The sequence below is a fragment of the Pagrus pagrus genome (assembly GCF_965226575.1).
Source record: "Pagrus pagrus genome assembly, chromosome: 18".
NCBI classification, from domain to species: Eukaryota; Metazoa; Chordata; class Actinopteri; order Spariformes; family Sparidae; genus Pagrus; species Pagrus pagrus.
Window position 1 is genome coordinate 11,604,083 of NC_140202.1, and position 22,001 is coordinate 11,626,083.

Here is a 22,001-nt window from a genome sequence, read left to right on the forward strand (position 1 = left end):
AAAAGCAGGCATGAGTGGAGTGGGCCAGAACAAAGAGGGGAACAGCCTGGACTACCCCCCTACCTCTGATCAGCTCCCCACCCCCAACACACAGCCTGAAGCCTTCAGACAAGGCAGATGACTATTATAACCTGAATCAGTCCTTCAAAGCGACCACTCAGGCATGTTTGCCACCACCGGTTTCTTTTGTTCTAACTGGGGTTCCTCTGGGTTCTAGCTGCCACACACACATATGTTGTTATCGCATGCATGTTCTTCCTTTTCTTGCTGAGATAAGACCTGGCAATCATCCACCGCCAAGGACCCATATGAAGGTCATTTGCTAAAGTGCCAGCAGAGACCATTAACAGCACCCACACCACACTCAAGTGATATTATTAGATTTGTTGTTATTGGCTTTCAGAGAGGTCTCCATTCACCCCACCCTCCTAAATCTGTAGTGTAAGTAAGTGGGCGGCAGCTGACTAAGCACTAGCATCTCTGGCATCGCCGGGTGAAAACTCACCCGTCAGAGAGCAAAAAGAGCAGAGAAGCGGTTCCTCTCACTTCCTGCCTCCAAATGGGCTCAACACAAAAACAGGAAGTGTGTGCTGCCTGTGTGTTTCCTAGGCCTTATAACAGAGCCTCTCTCTCTCTTTCTCTTTCAGTGTTTCACACACACACAGGCCTATAGTGGGGAAGTGGAAAGCAGGGCACTGATTATTACATAAGCTCCACAGTGGTGGACAACAGCAGTCACATTCAGATGAGGGCTGAAAAGAAGGAATTGTAAGCATGCAGGACAAACAGAGGCATCTATACACTATACATTCACCATCTGATAAGAGACCATCTGATAACACACACTGGGTGGGTGTGTTATGTATTTGTGTGTGTGTGTGTGTGTGTGTGGATCTGTATTTTATCATTGAAATGTATATTGGTGCAAATACACTCTCCATATACACTCTCACACTGTTGTAATTGGTCAATAAATTGGCTTTTGATGTGTGTGTGTGTGTGTGTGTGTGTGTGTGTGTGTGTGTGTGTGTGTGTGTGTGTGTGTGTGTGTGTGTGTGAAGTAGGGGGGTGCTGATCACTGACCGAGGGTGAGACAAAGAGCACAAGCACTAAAGTATCCAGAGGGGGGTTTAGTAGTGGTGGTGGGGGGGCTATGAGGTCTGCAGGGGGTTAAAGGGGACAGAGGGGGAGGGGTAAAGCCCCTCTCTGAGTAGCTTGGGGGTGCAGAGGGAGGTGGGTGCTGGTGGTGACTGCACTCAATGGGGCTAAATTCAAAAGATGCAGCAAGTGTCCCAACTTCAACTGAAGCAACCTTACACCACGGAGCCGAACAATGGAACATCTGCTCGCTGACAAAGACGGCAGTTCACTGCGCGAGTAGCAATGGCTCTGATTCTTTACTGCTACTGTGTGGATGAAACCCCCAACAGCAGCAACAGGTTTCAACATATTTCTGAGATCAGATACTTGGCATCAGTTCACTTCCTTTGGCACTGATTCCTAGATTGCTTCACTTTATTTTGAAATCTTAAGAGTGTCTTTAAATGTGTTTTCAAATGTTGGGGAAGTTGACTTTTTTACGAAAGCAGTTTGGGATAATGCCAAATTCTGTGTCAAACAGTACAGTTACTACGATTACTTTACCCAGTTTCGATGATATCCTGATTTCAGAAACCTGAATAGGTCCTTGTCCCAGTTTTGGGAAACTTAAAGCTCCTGTTGGTAAGATAGTAATACTGGTGCTTTGGGTTTCCTGTTGCGTCAAATACTGACGCCTTGGGAATTTAGGTCCGGTCGGCTGCCTTCTGAAATCGCTCGTATTTGACAAGTTGGGAATGAGACTCGATTATCGAAACGATTATCTTACTAACAGAAGCTTTAGATGAAATTTCCTGGATCCACACCAGAAGTTAATTCTATTCTGGGCTGAGATCCACCCTCCATCCAAGTTTTGTCGATATCCGTTGAGAAGTTTATGTGTCCTCCTGCTGACAAACCAACAAGCCAGCAATAAAAGTGTTTGTTTCTTTTCTCTCGTTTGATTATTGTCAGCCATTTGGGGGTAGTACAACAAGCTGTGACTGCATCATTGACATATTATCATGATATAAAGCTAATATGGCAAACATGTTTGCAAACCTTTTTCATTCACACATCGAGCAGACATGAAGTAACACTGGGGTGGTGTTCGTATTCATTCTCCTTTTAGCTCTGTTTTTGGTCTCCACCAACTCCTGAAAGAAATACATTGCACTTTAGCTGCTAAATGCTCCACTGTGTTCACCAGCTAGTCGCGAACTTTGTGATAGATGCTGGACAGGTAGAAGACAGGGGGTTTATAGAGGTTTTTGGCTTATAACAGCTGAATGCTAGGTCTGGAAACAATGCTGTGAAAACAATAAGCTGAAAGATGCTAAAACACTGAATACATGAGCAAAACTGCTTTAAGCTTACATTTTTGAGCTTGTTAGATGGATGGAGTGGATACGCTGATTGTTGCCCCTTTTCTGGCACTCTGCTCTGATGTCGATTTAAAAAAAACAAAAACAGAAACAAAGGCAAACTCATCTGCCGGCAATGGGAAAGGAATCAATGACTTATTTTAGCAGGTTAAGAAACCTGAATATGTAAAAATGGCATAAAATATAAAACTTTCAAGTACTCAACAGGAGCACAAGCTATCTCACCCTCTCTCACCCATTCAGTGTATTTGTGCGGTGGGAGGGGTGGTGGTGATGGGGTTGCCAGGGTGAGGGTAGCACAGCAGTTGTCACACGGCCCCCCTTCTCCTGCTTATCCATTAACCAGCACCATGGTTACATCACCGCAGCTAATGCTCCCTCTTATATCTCCAATGACCAAAGACCCTATAGGAACAGATTACTCATGTTTGTTTCTGTAGATTCTTGCACACAGTTAATGTGTCTTTTTTGCTCACTTCATTAACATCAGCTCATGCACAGTGTTGGCTATGCATTTGTTTGTTTACCCATTAACTGTTGGGAATGTCCATCCTCGGAGCTACTGTGTCATAACCCCAGGTCAGAGAGTTTAGCGCGAGCCTGCAACAGCTCACGCAGTGTGGTGGTTTGAAGACCTTTTGATGGGTTCATTATAATCAGACCCGTGGTGTGTCTGGGCCCAGATGGCAGCGGTGTTTACACTAACGGGATTAGGATTAGCTCCAGATTAGACAGCCGAGTTGAAAGGCCTGCTCCGCTGACACAACATGGCTGCCTGGCCCTATGCTAACCCTCCCGAAATTTCTCTCAAATACTACTGACCCACAACAGATGAGATCGCTGCCAGCTGAGGAGCGTAAAGAAGGTGCTCTTTGGAAAACCGCCACAACAAACGGCTCTGGGCTGCACAACAGGTGCTGTGCAGCAACTCCTCACACCTTGTGTGTTTATTTGGTTTTAAGGTGGACCAATTTGTTGACTGGCTGGGGTTCAAAGCAAAACACTGGTTTGACACCAGTCAACCGGGGCCAGATGTATCCAGAGAGAGAGGAACATATACAGCCTGTTCCAACTGAATCATCACTGTTATGTAACACTGGCCTTAGGATGGGGAGGGTGAGCAACACACACACACACAGAAACAGAGCTCAGAAGACTGACCTAGATCAGCAAATGGTGGTGGAGATAAGTACCTGAGGGGAGGGCAGGAGCCAGTAGACTGTTACTGGGGGGGGGGTTATGGGAGGAATGGGTGTAGAGAGAAAGAAAGGAAGGAAGACAAGAAGACAGCAAGAAAGATGGAGTGAAACAGGAAACAGGCAGTAAAAGAATGTGACTTCATGAATATTCATGTGGTTTTTCAATGGCAGGCCCACAGCCTCATTAGGATCAGATGGACAGTAGCCGCCACAGCCTCGGCTGAGTTCCAGTGACACAACCGGGCTGGAATGCGGGTCAGTAGGCAGATAGATGCAGGGCTGTGACCAGGGAAAGTTTCTGCAAGCTTGTGTGTGTGTGTGTGTGTATGCACTCACAAGCAGATGTGTGTATCTGCGTCTCTTCCCGCTTGTGTTTTCCACATCTTCCTTGACCGGCAGCCACTGAAAAAAATAGAATAAAAGGAAGGGAGTGTGTTGAGTGTTGAGTAAGCGAGGGATGACAGTGAGTCCACTTCTCCTCTCCCCAGCTGACTGCAATTCCCTCCAAGCAAGCAACCACCAAAATCTCCCAGCGCCACCTAAACCAAACCTCCTAATGGGAGATTATTCAATTCCACCACAGCTCATTCTCACACAGGAGATCATAAAGTTATCCTCAGATAAGCCTGTTTTTCTTCCGCCTTTATTATATGTCCTATATTCTCCCACATGTAGGTCAGAGATAAGCAGCCAGTTCAGCCGTGCTCTTAGAATCACAAACCAGTGCAGTGTGTTTATGGTCCGTTTCCTCCTCTGCCCCACTGTGTAAACACGCAATGTATACACGCCATACAAACCAGGCCAGTCAGAACACAACCAGTTAACATGGTGGAAATATTGCTCAATGCGCCTGAGTGTGTGTGTCTGTGTGGTTTTTTTTCTCCCTTTTTAAAGTGCAGAGGTAGGAGATTTATCACAGAGACAGCTCGGGGGATCTCGACAGTTACGAAAGTGTATCCTCCCACTTTCCAAGAACACAGGTTTCACTTCATGTGTTGCTCAATTAAAAGCTGTTAAGGTAAGTATCAGTTATCGCAGACATATTTCAAACTGCAGATGCACAGTCGTTGGACCTCAGTGATGGTTTATAAGCAAGAAATGCCAGAGCGACGAGTATAACTGGTAGTGTGTCTTGTCCGGAAGACTTGCCAGAGATAAGACACGCTCATCTGCTTTTGTATTGTTCTTCCGATGCTAACCGAGCAATAACTCAAGTTATGAGGTAACACTCAATAAACATTGAATGCACTGGGGGGCTGTGTGGTTTAAGAGAAGACATTCGAACTCAGAATTTTAATATGTATGATAATATAGTGGTATTAATACAAACTGACTAAACAAGCTGTTCTCAGAGGAAAATAAGGTCCCCAGAGTGCTGTTTGAAGCTGAAAAGGTGGCAGGATCTGCATGGAATTGTGTTCTTCTTTTAGGTCAGTTTGATTATTCAGTTAATTCAGTCACGAAAATGTTTGTTGATTCAATTTGTTGAGGCTTAAAAATCCCTTCCCCAAAACTACATAGTGCACCTTTAAGCCATACATAAGGTGAATCGGGGATACACAAGCATACATGCAAATGTGTATTCAATTTCTGAAGGTGTATCAGCCTCTCGGGGAACTTTCCTCTTATCTCGCTGTTCTACACAGGTCTGCTCCTCTCTGTTTCAATAAATCATGCAATTAGCCCATTAATCACGCAGGCCAACTATTCAATCGAAGGATTACCCAGGCAGCAATGCGTGCCAATGCTGCATGCATTAGTGCAGCTGGTTAACATTTGGAGTATTTCTAACAGGTCGCTGTTCTGTAAATGCCATCACACTCTCCCTATCGTCACCGTGAAGGAATGTTTATGTTCATATAGAAAAGGAAAGATTAATTTGATTCTTTATTACATGAGCGTGTGTGAGGAGGATGTATAAATCAGACAGAGGCTGCTCTCCAACCAGCCAAATCATCAATTCGCCACAGTCCCACCCTGATTGCCCACGTCACCCTCTCCTGTGTGACCACCAGTGAGTCCGTCACATGCTGTCTCCTATCCTGGGAATATGTAGACGTCTATGCCCTGAACGGATATCCTCTTACATTATATATAGTATAGGGGACAGCAACAGTTTGCAGCTGTTTGTGACTAAAAGGCTTATTTTATGGCGGAAAATAAATGTAGCCTGCAGATGTGAGTGAATACAACACATATGTTCTGGAAAGGAGACAGCCACGGTATGAGCATGTGTGTCACACGTGCACGTTAGAAAGGACTCAGTGTGTGGGCGTTTGCATGAACTTGAGAACAAGAAAATCTGGTCCGGCGAGTAAACCGTCAGAGCTGAACATCATATAGCAAAAAGAGAGTGCTTACCTCATTACTTCCTGTTAAAAAACCCTGTTTTTTTAAACATAGGTGCGCCATTACCACTGAGTGGTTATTTCATTTATCAATTTTTGGAGCCTTTTCATTCTTTAATTGACAGGACAGCTTAGAGAGGTGACAGGAAACAGGATTGGAAAGAGAGGGGATGACATGCAGCGAAGGCATGTCAGATTCAAACCCTGGGCCACCGTGAGGACACAGCGGCGAGGACACGGCCTCTGTACATGGCGCTCACATTCTATCAACTGAGCTACCACGGCGCCCACTACATGTTCATTGAACCTCTTGTTTTTTTTTATCTTATATCTCCAACTGAAGAATTGTAATCTGTCACAAATATCACAATTTAATCACGCGATGAACTCTAAAGTTCAAACATTAGTTCAGTTCTTGAAAAAGTGACAGCATGCAGATATGATCTTTACCCCAAAAATATTCTCATTTGCATCCCCAGAAACAGACTTTGCATGTTGTTGTTGGATAGTCACATTGTCCTGAAATAAAAAGGCAATTCTGCTATCTGGTGGAGAAAGTCTTTGAACCTTGACTACATTACTCAGTTAATAATTGATTTCCGACTCTTGCGCGGCATCTCTTCAGATGAATTTCTCAGTCAGAAGGTAACAGGAAATGTATCATTCAGGTCGCTCCTATCTGTTCTTTGGCCTATCTGATTTCTGCTTTCACTTCCTGATGTAGTGAAGTACAAACGGTGCAGCAGCTGCAGCTGATGTCAGTCTAACTTTGATTGCTATTTACCATGACTAGAAGTTTTCTCGGGTTTGTTGACTTGTTCCCCAATAACATTCAAGACCACAAAGCATTAAACTCTGCAGAAATACAAGAGAAATGTCTTGATAAAATGTAGATAAGTCAAGTTTCTATCATCTATTGTCTATTGTCATTTAACTCCCTCAACTGAGCCTCCTGAGACCAAATGGCGGATTTTGTAAAGGAAATGCTCAACCGTGCCAGAAAATAGTGCCCTCAGGACTCAAAATGGGGCCCAGAGAGCAGGTGAAACGCAAACCAATCCCAGCCATAACAAAGACCAGTGAGGTGCAAGACGGTTGGAGTTCAGGGTGTGCCTGTCTATCCTGCTGTACTGGCATTAAACGCTTTGAGTTTATTATACAAATCACTTGCACTCAAACCTTAGTCATCCAGGCTTGCGGAGACACGTCGGTGAGGTCATAAATAGGGCAGCAGCCTCACACAGGAAATCAGTTTCTCATATAAGGAATTATGCATGCAGGAAGTCACTACACATTAAAGGTGCACTTTGTAGGAGGAAATTATAATCAGAAGAGAAAGAGCTTCACTGATTTGTTTGATGCCTAAACAAACTAAATAAACAAACTCATTCATGACTGGATAAACTGACTAAACAAACTGACCTGAAACACAATTTTATACTTACTTTGTTTATATTTGGCGGACCCTGCCACCTTTGTACCTTTGTAATTTCTTTTCCAAAACTACATAGTGCCCCTTTAAGCATTTAGCTTAGTTTCATAAAGAATGAATTCCACTTTTCATGACGAAGGCCTGAAAGGATCAAGATGTGGCCTTTTTTTTTTGGTAACTGTAATGCACTGGAAGGATAATATTGTTACCCTACACCCCTCCTAAATATAGGACAGGATGTGCACACCTTCCTGTAAATTCTGAGCTCAGCAGTGTGAGTGCAAAGTAAAGGTAACCACATTTTATGTGGGTGTAAGGATCTTACCTCGTGCATGGTTATCAGTCCTACAGGGACTCTGAGCTGAAACAGGAGAATTCACTTATTTCTCTCAGGTTACTGTTTAACATCGATCCCACACGCCTGCCAATAAACACAACTCTTCATCTATCGAACATGAAAATAACTCGATGTAACCTATCTGTACTACAACCCTTTGTTCTACCCGTATTACTCAAGTAGCTCTCTGGGGGACACCAGCTGCATGTAAGGACCCTGGCTTTCACGCAACGCCCACCGATTACATGGACCACAAAGCAATATAGTATCAACAATAGGTAGTAAAAGGCATGTCATATAACAAATGCAAGCCTCATCAAAGGGGACAAGAGGGTAGAGTTATCTAATAATGTAGAAATCATTGGGAGATTTTCACTTTTTTCCATTTACAGCCACTTACATGAAGCCGTGCTGCATACCTGTGCGAATAGCTGCACTGGATCCAAGTAGCAGTCCACACAACCCCTGTCTCCAAACCCCAGGGACTGTTCTAAAGATACCAATTGCATGTGTGTGTGAGTGTAACCTAGTTCGGAGCACATCAGGTGCCCAGCATGCAGCAGCCACTGCAGAGGGGAGGATCCACAACAGACTCACACACACTCTTCAAGGGCAAGTCTCAAGGACGAGCTCAGTCTAACCTTCTGTAGACCAGCAGCTGGTGCACAAGATGCGCCATTTATATGACTGATACCGCAAAGGGGAAATCAGGCCTGTCTTTTATGATGTGCCCTCATTTACAGCTGATTTGTGTGTGTGATAGTAGTTCCTGGAGAGGCGCGACCACAGCAGCATGTGGTGCGTCTTAGCCACGCTCTCAGACTGAGGCATGATAAATCTGTGTCATTTCTTACTTCCACCTTTTAAATCAAGGGTTCAATTTGGTGTATGATTTCTTCGGGTTGCTATGGGGACAAATAGAAGCTGTGATTGCAATTTTGAATCGAGCACAACACTAAATTCAGTGGCACGGTCAAAAATGTTCAAAGATGATGTTCATTTTATGGAGGAACTTGGCAGTAGCGACAAAAATATTGAAATATCGAAACATGGGTGGTGAACTGAACCCCCTTTAAAGGCACTATACCGTGCACAGCTGCTGCCGCAAAATGCTTTATGTGTTGATGATATCTTGACTTTGGATTATATAGAAAGTGACAAAGCTGAAGTTGTTTAGTTATTAATTTAGGTTTTAAATGTTATTTACAATTTGACAAAAGAGGCTTGGATGTTTCACATTTTTCATTGGTGTCAAATTATTTGTAAAATGGTGCTGAATGCAGGGTGGTGGGGCCCCCTGGGAATTCCTGCCCTAGGCCCCAACAGACTCTAGAAACCACCACTGTCAATGTTGTCCAACTTTCTCCCCATGGTATTGAAAATCAATTTGAAAAGTATTGCAATGAAGTTAGACATTTCAGTATCATGACAACACTATATGACATAGTGTAGTGTTTGAATAAACAGACAGACGTCAGGGTTGTATGCAAACATGGTATAAAAATTTAATGTCGCTGTCGATGTTAGCATGCTTTAAAAAAAAATCAACCAAAATCAGAAGAAGCATTGAAATCACAAAGTGACGTGTGAATATAAAGTACAGCAGTGCTACTTATTCTTTTTCTTTTTTTTTTGCCCGTTTTTTCCTGTTTTCTTAACAAAATAGAGATTCCTCGATGCCTGGTGGCACGTCATAAAGAGGAGCGAAGCTCGAGTGACTCTGGATTCTGTCTCCTTCACCAGGAGCGATAAGATATTATTTACAGAACTCATTTTACATCAAACAATCAGTCACACAATCAAAACAAACCAGGAAGTGACTCATTCACTCATATGTACAGAGAGGCCATCACACTTCACTTCATCATAAGTGTGCAATGATGAAATGAAGACAAACCAGCTTTCTCACGCATCCTGAAGGCTACATATATATTCACTATCACACTGGTTCTCATTTCCCATCAATTCATACCAGGAAATATTTGAGTCATAGCTAGAAAATCAATTCCGTTACCCCTGTTCAGCTAAAACACTGTGCAAAGAAAAAGAAAACACAGCACACTAACCGCGCCTCCCCGTGTGAGGGTCATTGGCCAGCACAGTCAATTCATAGGAAGCCCACAGCAATATGAATATATTCTAAAGAAAATTCACAGCTATTTACATGAGGCATGTTGTTATATAAAAAAAACATCTTAGCTTTTTAAAAGTGACAGGTAACTTGAGAGTAAAAGTTCCTGACTGTGAAATGAGGCAGTTTATTTCAAAAGCACACTCGTCTCAAGAGCGCTTCAGTTCAGATAATTTGCGGAGGAGCTGCTGATGTTTGGCTTTCAGGTGTTTCTTCTCCTGAAGCTGCCGCCTCTCCTTAGTGTGCAGCTCCGCGAGGTACTCTGTTGCATGGGTCAGGATGGCCACCTTCGGGGTCTTGGCCGACTCCAGGCCGGGGATCTCATCCCGTAAGGCGAGGAAACGGGACCGGAGATCGTTCCTCCTCTTCCTCTCGAGGAAGTTGTGGTTCCGCCTGCGGTCAGTGTCCTCCGCGTCAGAGTTCTGGGGACTCTCCGAGGGGGAGGCAGGCTGGGAGACACGAGCTGTGCAGGTGCGCTTGCTTTGAGGCTCTTCGTCATAATCCTCCTCCTCTTCCTCCTCCTCATCATCGTCGTCGTCTTCTTCCTCATCATCATCAGGCTCACTGTCTGGGGAGCGGGCGGCGTAGTTGTGCTGCTGCCGGTGGACAGACATGTGGAAGCGTTTGGGGCAGGGGTCGGCCCGGACCGTGATGGTCACTGGTTTTCTGACATTGACCAGCCGCACCCGTTTCTGCTTGCTCTCCACGGTGACCACGTCGATTTCCTCTTCATCATCTGTGATCACACAGGGAAACAACTCATCAATACACAGAAAAAGAGGTTTTACAGGCAGGGTTCAGAAAGAGCGGGGGTCGAGCTGAATCAAAGGGACTGTAAGGTGAATAAATCCCTACTCCTCCATCTGAGGAGGGCAGGGCAGGGCAGGAGCTGAGGTGTTAACAGCAGTGGTCACCCATGCCAAAGCTTGCAGGGAGTCAGGCTTTTGTCATTGAGCATTCATCAACAATTTAAATGAGGAGCTGGGCTGGCAGGGGGCACTCCCTAATTTGGGAAATGTTAAAGAGTATCTCTCACGGTCTGTCGCTGTGTGTGTAGTAGTAATAAATCACCAGGACTCGGTCCCCCCGCCCCTCTGCCGCACTCTGATTGTAATGTAGAGCCAGTGGCAGATATTGAGAGGGGGGAAATTCAAGTAAAAGTGAAGGGGGCGCGGTTTTTAAAAGACCGCATGGGCATTTTGAGCAAGCATGTGGCGCATTGTCAACGTGAGAGTAAGAATCCAGCTCTAAAGGTTACTGACTGGGTTGCACTTGATAACCCCTCTGCACCACACACCACAGTTATGCAACAGCAGCCCAGCTTTTCCAAATTACGCATTGTTAGAGGGCAATATAATCCCGAGGCTGAGGCAGGGGCAGGGTGGGGCAATTTAGAGCATGACTGCTTCCTTACCAGAGGAATCAGAGCGAGACTCGGAGCCAGACGACGCCGGCTTCCTGCAGCTGCTTGCCGGGATGGTGAGAACAGCCGCGGGGTCGACGCAGTCTGTCGCCGAGGCGGCGAGCTGGCCACCGGGGGAGACGCACTGCGCCTTGCTCGGTCTCACGGAGATCTGGGCCACCGGGGAGACGCCGGTCTGCGCCGCAGCTGACACTTTCCCGTTGACCTTCTCCAGCTGCTTGCTGGCGGAGAAACTACTCCACATGCAGTCCTGGATGATGATGGAGCTGAGGTTGCCGAACAGCTCCTCCGTGTCCGGGATGTACTGCCCCTCGCACTCCTCGTCCTGACCCAGGACTTTGGACAGCCAGCTCAGCTTGTCTCCCGGAGAGAGCTGCAGCGCACCGCCGCTCAGAGTCCGGGTGGGAGACATGGGAGGGGTGGGCAGCAGCTCGAACTTTTTCCATATGTCCTCGCTCGGTGCGGTCGACTTGTAAAAATCCTCCTCCGTGTCGAAATCGTTGAAGAAATAGGGCTGGTAACAGTCGAACTCCATGTTTCCAGTTAATAAAGAGTTTATTCCCAGAAAAGATCGAGTGACGCCGGCGGCTTCTGAAGAACGTCCTGTACAACCTGAGGGGGCAAATATCACAGCGATTAGCAGTGGGCTTTTTAAAGTAGTTCCCATCAGATGCGATCACGTCTCGAGTGTCCATCTAATGGACTATCAGGATACCACGTCCCCCACCCCCCGACAGCCTACTTTCCACATATGGGACCACGTTAATAATTGATTGCGTCTTGCGGATGCTCTCTTCGCACCGATGGACTAAAAACTGCCCAGGCACACAAGGTTATTACATGTTCCAGTTACACACATGCATCCACTATGATTCAGAGGCAGTTTTTAAAAGGACCCGAGGTAACCACACACTTTTGTTCTACGGCACCATCCTGCGTAAAAGTAACACATGAGGCTGCATTTCCTGAAATGTAGGCAGCGCTTTGTTCCACGGAGCCGTCATGCGAGAGCAACTGGAGGAGAAGAGTGGACCGCCTCACACTCACTATTGAAAGTTTCACAAGCAGACAGTAAAGATACAATAAAAACTACTCACCGGCTCTTAGTGAAATCCAACAGCGCAATTCAGGGCATTGAAAATCCCCCGGCAGCCAAAGAGCAAAGTGTCCACGGCGCACGGAGATCAGGCGGATAAAAGCCGCCCGAGTTGTTCCTGGATACAAAGATGCGGTGACTCGACGCAGGCGATACTTTCTGCTTTATTTTAAGCAGAAAAGCAACAATAACAACTAAAAAAAAACAAAACGCCGGGGCTCAGAAGAAACAGGCACAAGGTCCGCCCCACAATGTGTAACAGAAAGCCACACAGTGCGTTTTTCGCGCCAGTGAGATATCCTGTTATAAGGCGATAAAAAAGTGCAGGGAGGAGCCTCGGAAATATCTGCAGCGGTAGATCCGGGTAAGCCCCTCCATCTGCATCAGAGGCGGGGGGGAGGCGCGCAGCCCCGCCCCGTCTACAACACCAGTTATGGGCACAATAACTCACACGGTCCATCACCACTCTCTGAAGGAGAGGACATACCTCTGCTCTACTACACTGACTTTGGCAGCTTTGGTTGGTTGCATTTTAGACATTTTACAAGAAATCACTTTAAAAATCCAAACATGACGCCTGCTCAAAGATTGAACCACTAAAGAGGGTACACTCAGCTCTGCTCTGATCTGCCAAACAGCGGTGGACATAGTTCTGCATGCATGATTCACAAAGACACAAAGGCAGTACATTAAAAGACATTAAAAACAAATAGGAAGACATCAAGAAACAGAACATTAAAACAAGTTAAGAAATAGGAAAGTAAGCTTAAATAGAATAGGTTTAAAAGAGACAAGACTAGAAAATAAAAGTCACAGTTCAGTTCAAAGCCTTGAAATTGCCTCAGTGAAAGGCCTCAGTGAAAGGCTGTGTACAGAGCTGAAACAATTACACTGTAGATCAAACTGTTAATCGATTTATCAAGAAAATGATAACACAATTATCAACTGCTTTAAAAATATGATATAAGATAAGATAAGATAGAACTTTATTCATCCTGAAGGAAATTCTTGCTCCTTACTGGTTACTGGTTGTACTGCAGCCAGTAACAACTGGTGGCTTCCCCAGGTCAGGTCACACACTAGGCCCAGTTTTCACAAGAATAAAGACAATAGAGTATTAAATATTTGTGAAATATACAAAATATGAAGTGTTCATGGTGTAAATGCAAAAAACAGCACCTAATAGAACAACAATAGAAGTATGATAAGTTAAGTGTAAGAGTAAACTAAAGTAATCTACAATAAAAAAAAAAAATAGTGATATAATACACACATGGGGCTGTGTTTCATCATGAGTACTTTCTCTTGTCATACTTTAAGCACATGTAGCTGGTGTGCAATTTTACATTGTTGTAGAGCTGCTCTTTATTTAAAGGACAAGTGGAGCTTCACAGCAAAACAGAGTTGCAGCATTCTCCGAAACAACTGATGTGGATGGGGACTTGTTTTAAAATATAAAAAAAACAACTGGAGATAAACATAAAATGGCCCCACAGAGCTCGTCCAGTGTAATCCAAGCCTCCGGAAGTATCAGGATCCAAAATTGATTTTAAAAGATGTAACTCACACCCTACACAAGAGTGTGCTCTGTAAGGTTTTACTAGAGAGTGTGTAAGTGTGAACCTTGTGAAATGTGCGTGGTTAGAGACTAGAAAGTCATTCTATATTTTAAAATTGTAATCCTGTTAGTAATCCCCCTTTTTAACTAAATGTATCTGTAGTGTAATGACATCTTTTTTTCTGTAACTTTGATGGAATACGGTTACATTTTTTGTATCCTAATTACCTAATCTGTTACATGTATTCTGTTACTCCACAAGCCTGGGTACTCGGATACACACAATCATGATCGATCTTATAATTAACTACGGCAGTCTGATGCACTGGAGATAGTCCACAAAGCGGTTGTAGCCTCAGGCTGTGACACAGTGGTCACGTCCAGTCTGATGTCTCCATTGCAGCTCTGCATTGAGAGGCAAGTCTGTGATCCTGATCCCGAAGACGCTTCTCAACCGTGACACCAAACATTGGTTTTAAGATCCTCTTTTCCTTTATCCTGTTCAAATCAGCAGACCACATAACCCCCCTTTTAACAACAGCAACAGCTGTTAAAAACAGCTTGAACAAGTTTATCTGGATCCAGATATTTTTTTAACCTGTCAGTTATTACTGATAACCAGCTACGGGAACATCATTCCTTGGAAAGGAAGACAAAGCAGCTGTAGAGCACTTTCATTAAGTTGTGGATATGCAGTCGCAAGTCGTCTCATTTGTATTACAAAAGACAGGGATTCAATGCAGATAGGCCTTCATTTCCATGTTCAGCTTCTTGCAGCTAAAAGGTGTATTCTGTTCCAGGCTACACAACATCTCCACAGTGAAGGGTGGAGTGCGTCCCTGAATGACCTCCATTTTAACACAAAAGAGCACAACGACTACACAAACAGTGTAGATTCAACCGCTGAAGCTTCTGCAGCTGCCGGTGAAGTGAGTAATCTACTTTACAGTGAGATAAGTTAATGTCTTAAACAAACACTTCTATATTTGGTCTTAAATTCTTGTTTACAGCTCTGCCAGAGAGGAAAGAGACCACCCTTGTTAAATCCAATGACCTGCAACATTTCATCATTTTAACACTAACCATGATATCACCATATTGAACAAGGCCATGATTAAGTAGACACACGATTTGTCTATATGTTGCGTGGCGTGAACAAATGCTTTATGCTCACGGGCCAGCAAAAGGTCAGAGTTCGCCAACGTCTCATGACCAGACAACGGCAGGTCAAAATCATATACGCCACCCAAGGCCTGGACATCCTCCTGACGGACTTATTGATCAGTTTGGTCTGTAGCGTGCGCGTCTTCTCCTTAATTAAGCATCTCAGTGATGGAGACAAAAACCTCCAGTAACTCTGGGCCTATTCAGGCCAAGCTAATGACACTGATTACTGATGGACATCTGTTATGAGCAACAGGCCTGAGGTCGAACACACTCCTCTGATTGGGGGGCCTCTTCAAGTGTACTGAAGGCAGAATCAGTCAATATCGAACTAGACACAGACGAGAGAGCTGAGTCAGGAATCTGGTGGATTAAGACACGATTTGATTAAATTTAAAGACTCGACTGACTCAAGATTCATTTGGACTTTGGCCTTTTGACTTGGGATGACTTGACATCCGGCTCAAGACAAAGAACATTTACAAAAAAATGTAAAAAAAAAAAAAAAGTGTACAAAAAGGCGTCCAGGCCTTGAAAACCAAATTTTGCAAAAACAGTTCATATCACACTTCCACATCTTCCTTATCAGTTTGCCCTGTTACCATGATGTTCTCACGGTTCAAATTTCTATTTCTTGAACACTTTAGGACTTCTTGTCCATTCTGGCTCAACAGACAACTTTGGCGCTGCTGTTGCAAAGACAACTTGATCAATTATGTTTTCCTCAGAGTCGCAAATAACAACAATACAGGACAAAACATGACTTTATTCAATCATTTAGCATTTAATAGAAATGGATCAGCAGTTAACATTCCTTTTGACCGCATGCCCGATGTCAGACAAAAGAAGCCGATGTACTCGTCAGTGGTTTATTATTCTATATCCATTACATTGTGCGATCAACATTAACTTCACAGTGATACGTTGAAGCAGAAAAACATGTCTATTGCCAGTTTAATAGCTGAGATTTAAAGTTTGTTCTTGAGCAGAAGCTGACAAAAACCATCTCAACAATCTCACCACGAAGTCCATGGAGTTTCTGTTTCTGAGATCTCTCTCAGTGGATGGAGTCGGCCCAGTTGCCTTGAAATTGCATCATTGCATCATTGTTCCCAATCTCAATTGAAACAAATTTTCAAAATATATTCAACAGGAATCGTATACACGGACACAGATTTAACAATGACCGACTATCTTTTCGGCACCACATTCATTTGACTTAATGAAACATTACATTTATGAACACCATGAGGTGATTTGGGTGGATGGCAGTTGTACAAAGTCCAGGACAGTCCCACCAGAACTGAGAGTTTGCATGCAGTCTGTGGTTAGCTTTAGAGTAGATTTAGTCAATTTGTGAAACAGTCACAGAATTGAATCTATAGGATTTACTTTGGTTAAAGTTAGGGGAAAGATTGTGTACCGGTCTTGACTTGGGACTTGACACATAGCCAGGACTTTACAGTCAGTGACTGTAAAGTCTTTACAACAGTGATTTTGTCTCAACTCTGGCCAGATAAACCTACATTTTACTTTGAAAATCTACTGTAGGAACACTCCCGGTCACACCCACAGATGGTTATAAGTCTGTTTATGTATGACAACTTGTAACTCTACAACCATGACATAAGTGCAAAAGTGTTATTCGTAGAGTTTGCTTAGTTTGGGTAGTTTAAGGAACTATATGCATTTTAACTAGACTCATTTAAGCCAGTTTTTGTTGTTGTAATAATGTTCTTATGTTGCCCTCTTGGTCCAGTCTCTCTTGGAAAAAGAGACCGAATTCTCAGTGAAATGTTTACTTGGTTAAAATACGTGAAAAACAATGATGTAGGCAAAATGTTGTGCTATCAGTCTTAGTCGGGTGATGTAAAATAAGTTGAACGTTATCAAAAACAGAGATATTTTAGCCAAGTTATTTTGTCCGCAGAGCAGCAGTGATCATAGCCTGTAGATCCTGCAGCTTCACATCCTGTAATTACACAGAGGACCAACCAACCCTCAATCTGCTATGTTGGGAATATTTCGTCCCTGCCAAAGAGTAGAGAAAAACTTAAGTCCCATAAAATTTAAATGAGCTACTCTCCTCCTCCTCCTCCTCCTCCTCCTCCAATCTTCTATTCCATCATTAAAACTTGGGGATCTTTTCCTCCGCAGGGACATTGTTGGGGTAACAATGCTTAACACCAACAATAGCCTGCTCCCCAAGTCATCTCCCAGCTTAACTTCAAGTACCCGCCATTGTCCTTTATTGTTATAGTAGCATATGTGTGAGGATGGTAAAAAGGGGGTGCGGGGGGTCGGGATCCACCTCAGCAGAGTCCTCATGTAGTCTGCAACACCCACTCAGCCGCCTGAAGAATATTGGACACAATGCAGTGCAGGAATTCAGAGGTTTTCAGGGACTGTCTGTGGAATTGACCCCGTGTGCTTCTACAAGGGGGCATCGTCCATTTCCCCACGACCCTCACCCTCACCTCTGACCTCCCACACCCATCTAAAAACAACACTGTAGCAGGTTTAAAAGTGGGACCAGTGACCCGGAGCCCAGAGAAAAGCCATGCAGATGAGAACATAAATAATTCACGCAAATGTTATTGCCCCCCTGGGATGGAAATCACCATATTCAAACAGACACCCTCAAAATACCATGAGAGTGTGATCAGCAGGGCGCCCCAACCTTACCTGGTAACAGCCTCCACATAGCAGAGATCTCATTCTGCCAATGCAAGCATCACATCAAGCTTTAACTCTTGATGTTATCACTTCATTCGTCAGTCAGTCATTTAATTTCCTCCTGATCAAAGAGTTGCGTTACAGAAAATATTATGAGATATGATCACAGTCTGACTTCCTGACCTGACTTTACCTTTAAATGATAAATTATACAGGAAACTACAAGTCTGAGATCATAATTAAGGATAGACTGATGCTGTAAAGTTTGACTTAAAGTTTGCTGATAATGGTGAGGTTTAAATCACATGACTGTCATGCAGCTTAAGGCAAACTGAGAATGACATTTCAGGGACATTCTTAATAAAAGAAGTGAGTATTTTATGTGAAGTACTAACATGGTTGCAAAAGTTAAAGAGCCACATCCTTGGAGTGGTTTCTGGCTGCAACCACTGCCTCACTGCAGCACACACTGAGTCAGGCTGCCACCTGCTGTTTGCAGCGTGTAAATAACTGACAGTACAGCTGAATATCATGTCAAATGTTTAACTAATGGGTATCGACCCTGAGACTTCCTCAGTGTGTTGCTTAGGTTAAGACTAATTTTTTATTAGAAGTTTTCTGAAATGTTATGTTTAAACATGCAAATGAAGCATCTAGTTGAAAATATGGTCATTCGCATGGATTTACAGAACAGCCTCTGAACACTGGGTAAAGCCAGGCGCAACATTTTTGTTTCTATGCTTGCTATGAATGATACACGAACAAACCCTTCTGTAAAAACCTCCAGTATGTAGATAGGAGATAGGAATAACTAAAAAAGCAAAGTGTGGTGCATGTGAGTTCTACTGAAGTGGAGATTTCTGAGAATACTATGAGAAAAAAATTATAATTTTGAGAACGGCCTTTAAAGGTGCACCATGTAGTTTTGGGGAGGAAATTTAAATCAGAGGGGAAAGATTTTCTGCATGAACTGAATGTCTGTCCTCAATCCATGTTCTGGGTCTTTATTTTCCTCTGAGGACAGCCTGTTTTTCCAGTTATGGAAATAAATAAATAAATATTTCTGAGTTTGTATAATTACCTTATTGTTATTGTAAATATTGCGTGTATGAGTTTGAATTTATTTCCCAAAACCTCATAGTACATTAAAGAAATGGTCTGTAAAATTCTATACATTTTAATTAAACAAAAAATGGTGAATAGTATTAAAACCTTAACTCGGACCTATTGTGGAACAAAAATACTCACTACTATACTTATACTTATACAGTACTATAATAAAATACTTAAAGTTTTAACTCTGGCTGTCTAAGCAGAGGGAATCAATCTGACACCTTATACCTACGACTAAAAATGTGCATTGTTTTTTGTCCTGTAATTATGGATATATATCATTTATATTTTTATTCTATTGTGAAAACTAAGAAAACGGAGCGGGAAAGTAAAAGAAAGAAAGAAAAGAAAGTGTATTGTTAATACATTTGAATTCCAAGCTTTGCAGGTGAGACAGGGAATGTAATAGTCAGGCCCCTTGGCCCTTCTAAAAAGAAAGTAGTTAAATAGGGCTTTCTTTCTCTGGTCTGATAGAAGACATATTATAGAAGAAAATATAATAATAAAAATAGCCCAAAATCTCAAAATTGCATCATATTCTATAAGACAGTCACAAGTTTCTTGAAATGAAATGAAAACTTAATAAGAAGTAAGTAAAAATAACTAGTAACTAAAAAACACTTGTCATGAAGTACACCATTATCCTCGGAAATTAAGGTTTAAAGTAGAATGAAATGGCTGTGCTTAAATAAATACTCAATTTACAAGTATCATAAAATAACACTTCATTCTGCATGTAAATGTACTTAGTCACATTCAGGCTGGACTTCCAACACCAGTGTAACAGGGTTTGATCAATGACAGACCAGATTCTTAAAGATGGCACAGAGATTTACAGACTTATGCAAAACACCAGTTTTGACAAAATATTTTATTAGAGATTTAGGTATCCCTCCATTATCTGAGAGGACCAGTCATGATGAAAATCAAATTAGGGTGATTGAGCGCGTGCAGACTGTTACTACTATGTGTTTGAATTGTTTTATGGTTTTATATGTACCCAGGATTCACAGGGAAGCTGCACTGATACAGACGATCGCTGCATGAATTACAGTGTAATTCTGGTGAAATAAAGTAAATCAAACCTGCCAGAGCTGGTTGCAAGATGATCAACAAGATCAAAAAAAATAAATAAGAGAAATCAATTCTGGTATTGGACTTTTCTTCTTTTATATAATACTGCATAATTGTATCTCTATCTCTCTCTAGGCCTATTAAACTATACATATTGAACAACATTAGATGCGAACATCACTGTGGTTAGACTCCCAACTTATACCATATGCAACTTTTTTACGCCTTCAAGCTAGTGATTTGTGGTGTCCCATTTGTGTCCAGTAGATGGCGCCATGGTGAAAGTTTTGACTTGAAAGGTTACTAAAAGATTACAGTTCTCAATTTCTTCACCCTCCAGAGCTGTAGGTCTACTCAAGGTCAATGTTGTGCTACTTTACTTGAGTATTTCCGTTTTGTGATACTTTTTCTACACTACCTTTTAGAAGTTAACATTATAGTTTCAATTCTACTTCAGATGGTCCACTGAAGTGTAAGAATTTACATAAGAATGTGATGATGGAAATGCTCATGATGATGATACTATAAAACATGACCTGTACCTCAGTAGTGCTCAAAGTCCTCAGTGTTTGCATGAGCTTGCAGCAGGATCCTCTGCCACATATTTCCTCTGGCTCAAGAAGAGTCTTGTTCTTTCTGTTTGGATGAACAGGCTCTGGACTCAACACAGTTGTGCTTAAGCAAAAAGACGAGAGATGTAAAGCTGCTCGCAGGTGAGAAAGTACATCCCCAACCTCTTAAAGTATAAACCTCGTCCTGGCTGAATCACATAATTGCAAATTAAACTTCCCATGAGTGTATAAAGTGGCCAAAATGTATTCCAACACACCAGCTGTAACACAAGAATATTGAGTTCACGTTAATGTAGTAGGGATAATAACTCAACAATATAATATATATACAGTATATTATATATCTGTTGACATGTTGCATGTTAAGTACTTTGACTTTGGAAAGAGGAAAATAAATAAAGTGATGGTTTCTAAAAGATATCCAATTCAACATTTAAACGTGTTTTGTGTTTTGTGTGTGTGATGTAAAGCATTCAATCACATCAACTGTTATTTGCAATGAAATACTTCTTTGGCTCCACAAGTTAAAATGTAGGAATAAAGTAAAAAAAGCAGCAGGGAGAACAGTTTGTGGCCCTCGGGATTTGGGGTCTCTGATGATCCCATGAGAATTATTTCTGCATCGATGATGTAGAGGTCCTCCAAGGACAGAAACTTCCTCCAAATGATATGCTGAGCATTTTTTCTCATCCAGTTCAGGATGGCATATAGACTCATCTCGAGGAGAATGAGCCAAGAACACAGCTTTCACACAGATTAGATACAGAGGAGAATGTTTCTGACTTACATAACATGGTGTAGTTGGTTATCTGTACTGGACATTTGCTTTGCTGTAGCTAGCTGATTCAGATGAGTATGTAAGGCTTCCTATGCTTACATGAAACAAATGACTTTAACAGTCATGCTGAACTTACACTATATCTGCTGTAAACAGTAGGGTGTGATCCTGTATGTGTGAAAACAGGGAGCACATTATACACTTCATGTCCCTTACATCAGAGGTTACAAAAGTCCAAAATCAATCAACTGTAAGGATATTCTCATATCCTCATAAGTTCTCATGTAAAATCGTAACCACACTACATTTTCTTCAAAACGAAAGCTACCTTCAGCACTCATAGTTTGTCATTTACATAAAGTAAAAAGGTCGGCTGTAAAACAAATGAGCAGGTTTAAGATGTTTCAGGTTACTGTATGTCATAAGACCAGCTAAATTCCTCTTACACCCATAAAGCCAACCATCTGGTTTCACTACTGCTGGGTCAATATACAATAGGGGAAAACCAGAGAGTGATATTAATAAACCTGAAATGTCTTCCAACACAGCGACTCACTGTAATGTAGAAGAAGACTTTTATTTTTTGTGTCTGTAGAAGTCTGTTTTTATTATTATTCTCATGAGCATGACTCACACTT

At 42.6% G+C, this 22,001-nt stretch overlaps 1 protein-coding gene across 1 annotated transcript; it reads right to left on the minus strand.

Moving 5' to 3' along the window:
* Positions 1–9,258: 9,258 nt before the first annotated feature.
* On the minus strand, positions 9,259–12,713 carry LOC311274355 (protein L-Myc-1b-like). Its single transcript, XM_084381971.1, has 3 exons — positions 12,430–12,713; positions 11,324–11,944; positions 9,259–10,645 (listed from the first exon to the last, which is right to left on the minus strand). The coding sequence occupies exons 2-3, from the start codon at positions 11,865–11,867 to the stop codon at positions 10,059–10,061; spliced, it is 1,131 nt and encodes a 376-aa protein (XP_084238097.1). The 5' UTR covers positions 11,868–11,944; positions 12,430–12,713; the 3' UTR covers positions 9,259–10,058.
* Between the last annotated feature and the right edge of the window lie 9,288 nt (positions 12,714–22,001).